Here is a 13,842-nt window from a genome sequence, read left to right as displayed (position 1 = left end):
AAAGTATTAATGCGTCATAGTCTAGTCCTGCTGCAACCCAGCTTCTTTCATGAGCCATTTCCACTTATCAGGACTGCTTTGTTGTCTGTACAAAGCCATACATACAGCCATGCCCGTTTGTCAGTAGTTTCAGCTTGCACGAATCCATATCTGTTGCTCACTACTTGATTGTTATTGTACAAGACATGGTCTAATCTTGTGGTAGGCCAGCTTCTTTCGTGAGCCACTCTCACTTTTAATATCAGGAATGTGTGATACTGTATGTGGAACCATGCTACTGTAATTTATTAGTATGGTGAGTTAAAGCTACACTCACTTAAGAGGAATGTATCTTGCTGTTTGCAAACAACCATGACCACTGACTGATCATTAATTATTAAGCCTGCGCCTATTATGTCGGAGTAATCTTGAGAATAATAGGTCACCAATTTCAATTAGAGGATATGCACTGCCGAATACATTCTAATGAACACGTGATTTTTTCATACGTCATGACGGTGAACGGAATGCGAATCGATTCATTACATGGACGGTAGATCAGTTACGAGCAATTCTTACTAAGTGACATATCCTTCTGCCTAAGAAGTAGTACATCCGGCGAGAAGAAGCTGGCCCGTGGCTTTAGTGGCGAGTTCCAGTTCGAACATTCATTCACTGCCCATACTTTTATATGAGTTTTTCGTGACCTTGTGGTAATCGTTCACGACAACAGAAAGCCTGCTTGTAGCTTAAAAGGCGAGTTATACTTCGAGCCGCATTCACTACCCAGTACTTTTATATGGAATTTTCGTAAATCTTCGATAGTCGTTCACCATCAACTTTTTTTGGAAGCGCCGCGCCGCTGATCATTTTTCGTTCGAATAATATAGCATGCATATCCTCTATTCCGGAATAATAGGATGGTTACAGGCATAATTTTAGAATAATCGGACGACCACGGGAATAATCGGTGGAATTAGGGGGCGTGTCTCTGTTTGATTACCTAGAAGAAAGAGTTAAGTTACCACATGATATAAAGCTGACAGGAGTGCTGGCTGAAAGGAGCTGAAAAACCTCTAAAAGATCGATATACTCTAATAGAACGCTCAAATACTCTAATAGAGCAGTCAGATCGTTTCATGTTAACAATCTGCAGCCAACATCAGGGATTTAACTGCATGATTAGGGGTGGGGTAAAAGCGGGACGGGGACGAAAGGGGGTAAAAGCGGGACGGGGACGAAGCCATGTTGACGTAGCTGTGCTCACGTGTCACTGAGAGATTTCTGCAATAAGCCATAGCTGAGAGCAGCATTCTTTACTTCAGAGGTGCTATTTATAATAAAGCTTGAGAGATTTAGCTACATTATACTCAAACTTACAAGACAGACTTATTGTAACGGTGACTTAAATCAGTTTGAGCTACTTAGTATCTGCTGAGACTAATCTCTTTATGGATGACTAGGAAGATGGCTCGAATCACGACACAGATGACTGCACAGTGATTTCAAATGGTGCCCTCGAAATGGAGGAGATTGTATCCTATTTAGAAGGAGCTGGAACCAACTACAAAGATTTTTTGAACACCTCTGTCAAGCCACCCGTGCAACCCCGAGGAGGAACACTGATTTAGGTCCAGATGAATCTCAATGGGAGAGCAACAAAAAGAAGCTAAGGTATAGTGAGCTATGCAATCATGAACATATAGAATTATATCAAGAGTTATTATTAACTCTTGCCTATACCTATATTGTTTGTGTATATTATACTGTGCTAAAATTACCTCTTTATCTACACAGATGTGACCAATATAGATGGGTCCATAAAGGCACTAGGACTTTTGACCGTGGGAATTATTCTGTGAAGAAGAAGACTGGAGCTATTGATGTAGCAGGGATAGAAAAGCAAACTGGTGATAACTCCTTCAAGCGGTTGGAATATTGGGGTATTGGCTCAAGCTATTTAATTCACTATCTGGGAGATCACAATGCATTTGTACCATGTGCACACCGGAACAGCAAGAAAAGTACCAAACCATTTGTACGGTCAGCACCTCACATTAAGGAAAAGGTATAGTGTAATAGTTAAGCATGAAATAGTTAGGGACCTGCCTATTATGTTCAAAATTTTGCAGGTTACTAATAAAGGACCAATGATGTCAGCACAGAAAGTTTATCAACAGTTAGTCAATGAAGATGAAGGTGGGCCTAGACATGTCATCAACACACCTAGAGACCAGAATCAAATCAAAAACTTCCAGAAAGATGAGAATCGCCAGTTCCGGATTTCACATGATGGTATTTACAACACATACCAACTATGTTTCCAGCTACAACTGAAAGATCGTAAGGGAGAGCCCCAAAATTTTCTTCGAAATTTTCAAGTGTACCCAACAGTCTGTGTTCACATGGTACCACATCCTCTCTTGGAGAATTTAGAGATGCTTCTGAAAGTTTCCACGACCCCTGTAACCCTGCATTATGACACTGTTTTCAACATGGGAGATTTCTATCTGTCTACTCTAGTTTTCCGAAATGCTATTTTCAAGAAAGATCCTATCACACCAGTGGCTTTCTTTATCCATTCCAGGAGGTTTCAGGAAGACCACATGCTGTTTATGAAAACCATAAGAAAGTCACTACCTCTGCTTGCTTCAAAGAAGATTCTAATGGTTACTGATCGAGAATTTGATTTTTCTGATGTGTTTCCAATGTGTCTGAATGTTTTTTGTTGGAACCATCTAGAACTTGATTTGCATTTTTACTTGAAGAATTCAGCCAATTGTAAGCCATCTGAGATTAGTTATTATGCCAACAGTTTCAAAGCTTTGATGATTGAAGAAAATGAAGATGATTTCGACAGTTCCTGGAGCATCACCAAGGCTTCCTTTACGAATCCAACTGTTCTGAGATATTTTGAACAAAAGCTTTTGCCAGCGTTTAAGGAGCATTCATCCATTTGGAAACTTAGAGAAATGGGGGTTTCTGATCCAGAGAATGGGCTAACAAATAATCCATCTGAATCCATGAATGCTGTTCTCCACAATCTGCAGCAATGGAAACAAGTTCCCCTTGATGTTATCTGTGTATCTCTATTTCATCTTTCAAGCTATTACCAGCGAGAAATTATTAGGGCTTACCATCTTTGTGGTTCATGGCAATTGAAAGAAGAACTCTCTTACTTGCAGCGAGATGCCAGTCTAATGCCATTCTTGCCAAAAGCAATAGACCCCAAAGAAATTGTGGCCAAAGCCGGGGATAGAATTTTACCATCTTATGAAGAAGCCAGCCCTTGCTCTTTTCGTGATGACACTACTGCTTCAGTATCCAGTGACAAAGCCACTTGCAAGCTAAACAGTCAGCTAGCATTGGCACGAGAAGCAGTTCATGACAAGCGAGTTGGTTTGACTGAAATGGGATGTTGGATTGTAAGAGGTGCAGATAATGAGACACCGTATGCTGTCCGACTGTTTCCAAAAGAGACTTGCTCCTGTCCTTCAGTGAAAAAATGTTACCACATAATTGCCTGCAAGCTAATGATAGGGCAGGACATCAGTGACCACACCAAGCCTAATATGACACTGCTTACTCAGAGGGTGAGACAGAAGAACAAAGAAAGACCTTCTGGTAGAAAACCTCCAAGAAAAAGAGATTTTAACCAGGTTGCTGCTAATAGTAAGTTTATAGTATTTCCAATAGATGTGTACATATTCTTGTATTTCCATATTACAGATGTCAATGACAGTGAAGGTGAAGGTGAAACAGTTCACAATAGCCATCAATCAATGGAACAAAAGGATGGCCGCAATATAGGTAGTACATCAATTGTTTTGTCATATATACATGTATAGGTACTACCATTCAACACAGGCACAGACAATACTGCAGCTGGAAAAACCAATCACGTTGTTAGCCAACCTTCTAAGAAACACTGATGTGCTTCCATAGCAGGTCAGTTTATTATTAGAATATGGACTACATACATAATGTTAATATATAATTTAATTGTGAAATTAGAACCAAGTCAACCAACCACCTGCACTGAGGCAACTCCTGATCTTGATGAAAGTATTACTGAAAATGTGGAGAATGAAGGTACATAGACCCATACTTTAATGTTCACATGCTATGCAGTAGCTAAAATGATAATGCTGAATGATGTATTTCTTATCTTCATTATGATTGTAGATGTCAACACCAACTCAAATGTGGAAGATCATGAAGATCGGAACTGTATCTTGAATAATTCTAATGGTACGTGAGTTCACATGCATAGTACACTTATCCTAATACTGTCATAATTTCACACTACATAATAAGCAGCAATCACAACATAAGCAGACGGCTTAGTGACTATGTTTCACACACTTGTTTGGCATCTGAAGGTATACTTACACTCTAAAATGATTATAACATGCATACTTATTGCTCTGATCTGATGAGTGTACTTTGATTTTAATTTGTTAACAATAGATCTTAAAAGATTTACCAGAGTGAGTGAGTCACCTTATACTTCAAGAATATTACGGGAAAGGATGAGCAATGTTTCAGCTTCCAGAGACTTTGCCTGTTGCGATTCTACCAAGTTTAAGTGGTCTAGTATTCTGAAAAAGTTGCAGAAGATGTATCCTAAAACACTTCTTTGTCCACATGTCTGTAGAATAAGCTTGAAAGAGGTATGTACAACAGTTAAAAGACATGTACGTAGATGATTTTGCATTTGTTTGTAGCAAATTGCTGATTTAGTGGTGGGAAAGATAGTAGTTGTCCAGACTATGAGAAATAACCAAGTTGCATTTCTTAGACGGCTTCCTGATGAGAATAATGTACCAGCAGTTCAGGTGATTATTATAAAACATATTACACATATAATAGCTAAATGGTCAAATGAAATTAGTCAAAAGTACATTTCATGCACAGGTGATTTGTACATATGATGAACCAGACATCATGGAATTGAATTATCATGCTGGGACAGCTTGTCATTCACTTGCTCATGCAGTTTTAACTGTCTACACTGGAGTGAAATGCTGTAAACCAAATGATGCCGATGCAGTTACAGCAGTGCTTCTCATTGCGACATGCCTGGATGAGAATTTGGACCTAGCTAGAGCTTATGTGAATCTTCAAGACACATCACAATACCTCCACAGCTTCCTAAGCTTGAAAGCTCCAGATGTTGGCACATTACACCTATCTATGCAACAAAAACAGTTCTGCCAGACTACAATAGATCATGTTAATCTCTACTGTTTCTGCCAGACTCCTTGGATTGATGGGTCTACATCAAGAGTAATTTATGGAGATCACCAAAAGGAGTATAAAGCGTATCAATGCAGCAGATGCGAAGACTGGTTTCATAAAGCCTGCCTGAATGCTCTTGGCATACCAATACCTACACGCAAAAGTGATTTTATTTGCAGTAGATGTATCATACCAGCAACTATTCAATGGCACCATCGAGAATTCACCAACACATGTACATCAGACAACTTTCTGACCATCTTTATGTTGTACTGCCTACAATACCCAAACTTCACAGAAAACCTTGGCACTGATGACATGGAAAACACCTTGAAGGCTTGTATCACATTGATGAAAAGAAAAAACATCGAAGAAGCAAAGTCACTTGCTCTGAAAGCAGCACACAGTAGACTCAATTTCACCAAAGCTGATAATGAAAAGATCGATTGCTTTGGAACGGAAGAGAATGCTTTTCTGTGTTTAATCTCACATGTATGGAAACTGCAGGTGTCGCAGCAATGCAAATCTCAATACTGTCCAGCCAACAACCCAGTGAAAACAGGCTACCAAACAACATTCTCATTGCCTCCGACTCTGTGTCCATCCAATGTTCAGAGAATCTTTCCAGTTCCAGGAGATGACATGGGATACTGTGGATCCGAGTTCCCTAAGAAACCACCTCGGAAAGCTCCTTATATTCTCAGTGACAGGATTAATACCACAGAAACTATCAAAACACAAAACAGTAGAGAGAAATTCTATTCCTGCAATGGAAAACCAAGAGTCCTTTCATCTGGTTTCATGAACAAGCATCCATGGCTGCTTCCTATTAGCATTGAATCTCTCAGCCTTCATCAGATCAACTGGATGCCACTGTCCATCACTGTTTACAATTATTGTTACCAACTTGGTGGTTGCACGATCAACACTGGAGGCCACTTTGTTTCAATTGTGTTGTGGCATGGACGACCATACTTTTATGATGGCATGAAATCAACCAATCAACAGCGTTTCATTAAATATAACCATGAAATGGTTTTAAACTTAGAAAACTGCACAGGATCATATGCATATTATTTTCTGTTTAGCAAGTAATCTGTTTATTATTGTTGTTTTATCCATGTATAGCTGTATTTTGCGGTATGTATAACCTGCATACATGGTGGAAAACTGGTATTAATTTCTAGGCAGTATCATTAATGTATGGAGAAAAGGTTATAATCAGGATCAAAATCACATAGGCTCCCCTCTAGCTATATGAGGGTCATTATTATTTACCATTACTGCAATACAACTTCACTTTGAAGGATACAATACATATATATAGATCAAAAATACATTAGCTACATAAAATCATAATACAGTATTTAATAAGTACAAGTAAAACTGATCAAGAGATGGGGAGTTTACAATGTGGTCTGGTAATTTGTTTGACTATAAAAAAAGTTATATCGTATAAAGACTTCAATGAATAGTATTATAGGATATTTTTATTAAACACCATCAAATTGTGATGAAACAACTACAAAGTAAATGCAAGTCAATCCTCGGACAACATGCGACCGCCCAACTGACCGAAAATGAGGACAGTACACAGGCACGGCAAAGAGTATTTACAAAAACTAAACTTACAAAACAGGTTTATTAACTTCAACTTGAAACAGGTTAGCTGTCCACTCATTAAAATAGCAACAGAAGAATATTTGCTGAGAAGCAGATATTGAGGCTCTGGCCATCCTATTTATTTAAATTATGATGCATTAAGTGGCCCTGAGATGAATGTAGTACTAGATAAAGTCACCTAGTGGAAACAGACAGCATAACACATAGAGACACATATAGTAATCTGTAAGTGATGGTTATCTCACTGTGGTATAGGAGCCATGAATCCACTGATACAAATGACAATCAAAACAATATAACTATACAAATATGCATAGCATGAATTCATTTTGCATAACACAAGTGATAGCTATAGCTCTATATCTTTAAACACTGCATGTGCACACCAAAGCTATAGCAGTATAAGGTCATGCTAAGTTTTGCATTTATAATGTTGGAATGTCTCAAAAACTTCATATGGACATGGATATTTATATGCATGTTTTATTAGAGTATACCTGACTGCTCTATTAGAGTATATACCTGACTGCGCTATTAGAGTATATCGATCTTTTTAACAAGTTTTGAAGAGGGCTCATGTTACCTCTGTAAATCCTTCCCTGAGAGATGAATGTAAGTTTTATCAATTGTTGTGCTGTGCCATTATACTATATTGCTCACTCATTTTGTCCTGCCACACTAAATGGTGTGTTAGGATCCTGCTTGCAGAAGTCTAAATTTTACAGGGGGGGTTCCTGAACCCCCCGGAACCCCCCTCCCTACGCCCCTGTATACAGTAGTTACAGCATATTATTATAATACACTAATAATTAAGTACACTTGAATTATTACTGTAGATAGCTATTCTAAGTCTGCTGTAACTATTATGGATAGAAAAATGATGTGTAAGGTGGAATGCTTCATATATGGCTATTAATGATTCGGACAAAACTACTTATAGCAGCATCTTGAAAACTATGTGACTAGCCACAGATATGTCTGAATGAGAATAATTATAGAATAATAGGCTGGATACAAGAATAACAAAAAGAATAATAGGAGAATTTTTTGGGAAATTCTGGAAAGAATAATAGGTAAAATTTTGAGCATAATAGGCTCAGGCCTATTAATTATACACCTTATAATTTGTTTAGTTTTAATAGTGCTACCCTTGTACTCAACAGTGTTGGGCAAGTTACTTTTTAAAAGTAACTAGTTACATATTACATATTACTTGCAGCTGAACTATTTAGTTACAGTTAGATATTACCCATAAAATAAAGTAACTGTAATAATATTGAGAGAATAAACGTCTTAATGATTAAGACAAAATATACATTACAAGCATACAGGGGCCTAGACACAGGGGTACCATGTGCTGATGGATCAGTACAGGAGCCCTGGCAAGACTTACATTAACTAAAGGTAAATTAAATTACAATACACACAAAAAAAACAAAAAAAAACTATATCTACATATATGTAATACTTAAAGTTTACCTAAGGTGGTCTAAAAGATCCCAGCCCGGGGAGGCTCTAGAATTAAAAATTCTGTAAGAACAGGACACAGCAATGCGAGCTGCCTGCTCAAACAAGGATCTTATGGTTTTCTTTGGCACTTCACAAGCAGTAGCCATTTGAGCAATTGTTTCTGGCAAAAAGTGGCCTAAACAACCAATTTCAATTGGAACAAGATTGACAGTTAACCCAGAAAGCTGGAGGTCATATTGCAAGGAGCTATATCGATCTTCCTTTCTAGCTCTAGCAGCAAGAAGATGTTGCTGGGTATTAGTTGGTACTGTCAATTCGAACAAACAAATGGAATCATTAGAAACCAATACCAAGTCAGGCCTGCTGAGGGTGGAGGAAAGATTGGTTGGGATGGTACTAGGGGGGCTGGAACTAGCTAGATAACCAGCCATATTGTATTACTTTGTGTCCATAGCCTTAAGCTGTCACGTGTGAAACTACCACCTTATCACGTGACACGATTGCGTTGTTGGACAATGTGCAAGTCTTGATATAAGTAAGTAGCTGGTGAATAAGCCTCACTTAGTAGGCTTCATTACTTCGTTGTAGCTAGGCGTTACTCAGTGGGTTACTAACGAGTTTAGTAACTTCGTTACTTTTAGTAGTAATATTAGATTCGTTACAGTAACTATATTACTTAGGTAACGCGTTACATTTGCAAGTAAAGTAACTTGAGTTATATTACCTGTTTTTATAGCATATTTCGTTATATTACTTTGTTACCACAAAAGTAATAATATTACGTAACGCGTTACATAAGTAGCGCGTTACTCCCAACACTGGTACTCAACATAGTAGTGGCCAGAGCACCTGAAACATAGCTCTTGACATACCTCAGTTCAATTAGTCCAGGTCACCCAGGTCAGCAGTAGTAACCTGGTTTTGATGCTAGTTTAACAACATATGTAAATATGCAGCAATAGAGTGAGCATAATTGTATATCATCAAATTATTTATTCTATTGTATCACGATAATTATAAAAAAAAATTCTATGTTGTGGCATCAAGCTAAATTACACACATGTTTATATGATACATTATTGTAGATGCCAACGTATACTGAAGTTGTAGACCAGTAAGTAACTTTGATCTATTACCATACATGCTACTGGTGTTTTGTGTATAGAAAAGAAAATCTTCTAAAAGTGTAAAGTTCTGTGTGTACATGTTCATACTGTACATTTTAATACTTACATTTAGAGATGTCATAAATATCGTAGCTTTTTCAAAGTATGACTCGTAACTTTATGGAGCTATGCTCAACATTGATGTTTAGTTGTCCAACTTTTTTCTGTAGATACCAACATACAATGAAGTTTCAGAGTTCAAAAGCCCGGTAAGTAATTGATTGGCACATATTGACTCGGTGCATGTACTGTACTCTTGGATTTTTTGGTATCAAATCAATGTCTTCATTTGTTTAGTACACTATATCAAATCTTTAAGTGAATGTTATTCACATTCTATTTTTGTATGTGTGTAGTTGCCGACATATAGTGAAGTTGCAGACTTCAAGAAGCTTGTAACTATTTCATTGATCTTGTATATTTGTGACCGTCTCAACAAAACCTACCTACCATACTTTTTGAGAAAACAATTTTAATAAATTAGTGAATTTACTCATGTTACAAAGACAACAATGCACAAGTTTTAATCAAGCCATTACTGAGGAAGGCAAATGTCAAGTCAATTAAACCTATACACCATCTTATTCACATGTTCATGGAGAGTTAGTTTAATCCTAATGGTATGAATGTCATGTGTGAAGTAATAGATGCAAGGTCATTTCTTCTTCATTTAAAACGCCTTCATACATTTATGTGTAAATTGACTTCAAGCTATACCTTGATTGATTTGCCGATTCATATTTTAAGCCAAATTCCAACTTGTAGACCAATGCATATGAAAGTGATGGCTGTGAATTTAAACAACTGTACATACATTTTAGTATAGCGGCACAACCAAAAAATTGTGCACTTTTTCATAAAGCCATGAAACTTTCCACACAAATAGTAGTCCTCAATACATGTATTTTCAGATATAGTGCCATTGCTGATTTGACCTTTGGTGACCTTTACTGCCATTTTTGTACAGAAAATTGATCATTTTTGTCTTTAACTCCCTGAGGCAGTAATTAACTTGTTAAAACATGGTACCAAACAAAAGATTTTGCTGATAGAAACAACTTGGTTTTTATTTGAAATAAATACATGATTTCTGTACAAAGTTATGAGTATTTTTATTAGCTGCAAAATTTGATAAATTTAGGCATGCCCACAGATAATTCACACCTCGAGGGCAGGTAAATTTAGCTAAAACTAAATTTGTTTGTGTTAACACAAATATGTACTCATATATTGGTTAATGGTTAAAAGTGTGAAACCTTTTGTATTGTACATACTGCACCAAACCTTACAGGGTTTATTGTGTTGTATTGTATTTCATTAAATATATAGGGCGAAAAATCACTGACTGGAACTTCTAGTGAATCAGCAAAACAACAAAAGGTACTTGTGTTTGGTGTGTTGTATTGTTACATGAACTCTACACACACACACAACACACACACATACAACACACACACATACAACACACACACACACCAACTACACATGCACACACACACAACACACACACATACAACACACACACACACCAACTACACACACACACACCAACTACACATGCACACACACTACACATGCACACACTACACACGCACACAAACTACACATGCACACACACACACTACACACTACACACTACACACTACACACACACACACACTACACACACACAAACTGCATAAAGTTGTAAATCAAAGCTTATAGTGATGGACTCACTAAATTCATTCATTTGTAGTTGATGGAATCCCGACTTGCCATTTATCACTGCAATGAATGTATTATCGTCATCATTTATGCTTCTCATAGACATAATAAGCACAGTCTCCAATCTTTAGGCATTAAAACTTCTATCTGATGCAACTAGTTTACAGCCACACACTGCCTACTGCTATAGTCCACATGTTACTACTTGAAATTGGACATATCAGCAATCTACTTTGATTAGGAATTTAATCTTGTAAACTGAATGGTGAAGAAGATCTCGTATTGATACACCTCTTTGCCTGTAATGAAAACTATATTGTGGGATTTGTACATGTCCAGTTTTCATGTGCTAAGTTACTTTGAAATAATGACAACCTCCTGCCAACATTCTTGGTCACCATTATAGGAATTATTTTTCTTGTTTGATATTTTGAATTAGATTCTCATTCTTCACAAGCAACATTATCGTGCCATGTTCAGCACTCTAAAGGACTGCTTGGATACAGATATTGATGATTTTGCAGCACAACACAGATATTTAATTCCTGCTGAGTTTTCTGAAGGTCATCTTTCGTGATGTGAAAGTCTACAATAGTTTGGAGAGAGAAGATATTAATCAGGTATTTTACTGCACTGTACATTGTTCTTGTATTAGATACTAATGTCCCCATTTAGAATGCACCTACAACTCTGCTGCTATGGTGTGCAAGATAAACATCACTTGTGAATCAAAAACTGAGTTTTCTTCCTGAGATCGCATCTCCTTAACATGCCATTAGCTAGCCAAGTGATCTAAGACGTTTATAGTACGTGCACTGCATGATTTATCTTATTGTACTTCGTTACTTGTAGAAATATTCCTGCCAATTTTCTGTGGCCCAGTCAGTGTGAATCTCAGTTCCATGCGGACCCTCTCGCAGGTATGGCAAACTGTAGTGATCGGTGAAGGTTGGTATGTCATCTCACATGCAGGAAACTTCTATAACTACAGAAGCAATGTAAGGCCCAGCCTGCAGGCATGGTAACTTCTGGAACTAGTGCACACATTTCTTTTTTCAACAAAAGGGCATTAAATAAATTAACAACAATAATGAAATTAATGGGTCCAGTGGTAAAGGGGATACAGGAGCTACTAGGGTTGGTGTTACACAACTGGTCATCCAGAGATTGAATGAGGTTAGTAGGCCATTTAGTGGTTCGTTCTCATGCTAGTCTGTAGTCTAGATCACAATCTGCTGTGATAAGTCTATTGGACCTAAAGAATGGCACGAGACCACATGCTTAGCAGGATAAGTGTGCCCATGGATATGGGGTACACTTATCACTACATGTACAGATTTTAGTTTTTCATACTCAGCAACTATGGAGTATTGTCATGTGATCATGAGCAGACTACTCAATTAGAGTATTTGACTAACCACTCTAGAGTATCTGGATGTTGTATCATGTTATTTTTTAGGGGAAGGGCACACACTACAGCCCCCCTAGGATCTGCCACTGACTTACATAGACAAAGCTCCATATACATAATAATAATATAACCATTATACATTTAACCTTATAATAGCCCTGGTGATCTTAATGATGTCATGAAGCAGGGATGGATTCTGGGCCGTTTCTGAGGTTTCCAGAAAGTGAAGTTTTAAGACCTGAATTTCTCCTGGGGGCTTATCATGGGGCATGCTGGCCCCAGAATGACATCTGTGTCTGTTGTATGTTTCAAACTTCACATGCATAGCTCCACTCTTAGCCTGCTCCTGAAACTATGCCAAGCATAATTATATATGTCAATGAATTCCTACATGTGCTTAAAATGCCAGCTTTAAAGATTATCTTGGTGAAAACTGTGACCCGCTGAGCAAAAACTGGCTGTTTTTGCAAAATTCTATTTTGCTATAAAAACATTGAAATATACGGGTAGTGCTACATAAAAATTTTACGCATGTGTCAATTGCTTTAATTTGGTATAATTATACTGAAACAAAGCTCAAATCAATAAAACCTATACCGCATCAAATTCTCCTGTTCATTGGAAGTAAGAAAATTTTTGTTTTGTGTTCTTACAAAGTATGGTATGTGAGTTATAGGCACTTATTTATGATATGGATAAAGTTTACCATCATCATTAATTTTTCATTGTTGAAATAGCCTGCTTTGTCCACACGGAGATGTACAGGGAAAACACTACACTCTGATCGATGTGCCAGTTTGTGGTGAACAGACTGAGCCAAGCCCTGTCTTTATAGCTTGTTTCAGTTGTGAGTTATAATTGATTTAGTAAGCACCTGTAGTTTATTTGCCGTATTGTTGCTGTACAAATCAAGTTCATTCCTGTTCCAACTGTCTAGCGCTATAACTCCAAGACTATTCATCACAAAAGGCTGAAACTTTGGCTGTCCACTCCTTTGTTACTAGACACAATTTTCAGGTGGAGCAGCAGACCCACTAGATTTTCAATGTGCATTCCCATATAGAAAAAACATAGTTGCTGTTACCTGGATACCAGGTTGTGTTACTATCTCGCTACCAGGTTGAGTCTAGTTGTACGACCAGGATGGATCCACCTATTTTCAGCTTGTAAACACTGTGCAATTGACACACTTTCAAGTTGTTTTCCACCTTACATACTACCTAGTAGCAAGGTTGTTCATAGCAATTA

The 13,842-nt window shown here is 37.5% G+C and overlaps 2 protein-coding genes and 1 long non-coding RNA gene across 4 annotated transcripts; all 3 read left to right on the top strand.

Moving 5' to 3' along the window:
* The first annotated feature begins 491 nt into the window (after nt 1-491).
* LOC136247205 (uncharacterized) lies at nt 492-4,226 on the top strand. The gene is made up of 8 exons (XM_066038847.1): nt 492-532; nt 1,480-1,653; nt 1,777-2,047; nt 2,112-3,651; nt 3,709-3,789; nt 3,847-3,927; nt 3,994-4,071; nt 4,165-4,226. Exons 1-6 carry the CDS (start codon nt 492-494, stop codon nt 3,909-3,911), a joined length of 2,172 nt encoding a protein of 723 aa, XP_065894919.1. The 3' UTR covers nt 3,912-3,927; nt 3,994-4,071; nt 4,165-4,226.
* LOC136247198 (uncharacterized) lies at nt 3,963-6,343 on the top strand. The gene is made up of 6 exons (XM_066038839.1): nt 3,963-4,071; nt 4,165-4,234; nt 4,300-4,361; nt 4,450-4,652; nt 4,707-4,817; nt 4,897-6,343. The coding sequence occupies exons 1-6, from the start codon at nt 3,963-3,965 to the stop codon at nt 6,313-6,315; spliced, it is 1,974 nt and encodes a 657-aa protein (XP_065894911.1). The 3' UTR covers nt 6,316-6,343.
* Nucleotides 6,344-11,643: 5,300 nt separating this feature from the next.
* Nucleotides 11,644-12,263, top strand: LOC136250727 (uncharacterized). 2 transcript variants are annotated; one of them, XR_010698688.1, is made up of 4 exons: nt 11,644-11,803; nt 11,859-11,989; nt 12,036-12,103; nt 12,156-12,263. It is a non-coding gene; the product is annotated as an uncharacterized lncRNA (long non-coding RNA). The 2 variants fall into 2 exon arrangements; XR_010698685.1 differs by having other exon boundaries at nt 11,859-12,103.
* Nucleotides 12,264-13,842: the final 1,579 nt, after the last annotated feature.

The sequence above is a fragment of the Dysidea avara genome, chromosome 1, assembly GCF_963678975.1.
Source record: "Dysidea avara chromosome 1, odDysAvar1.4, whole genome shotgun sequence".
NCBI classification, from domain to species: domain Eukaryota; kingdom Metazoa; phylum Porifera; class Demospongiae; order Dictyoceratida; family Dysideidae; genus Dysidea; species Dysidea avara.
The sequence above is the reverse complement of the archived record's forward strand: the minus strand, read 5'-3'. Positions and strand labels throughout refer to the sequence as shown.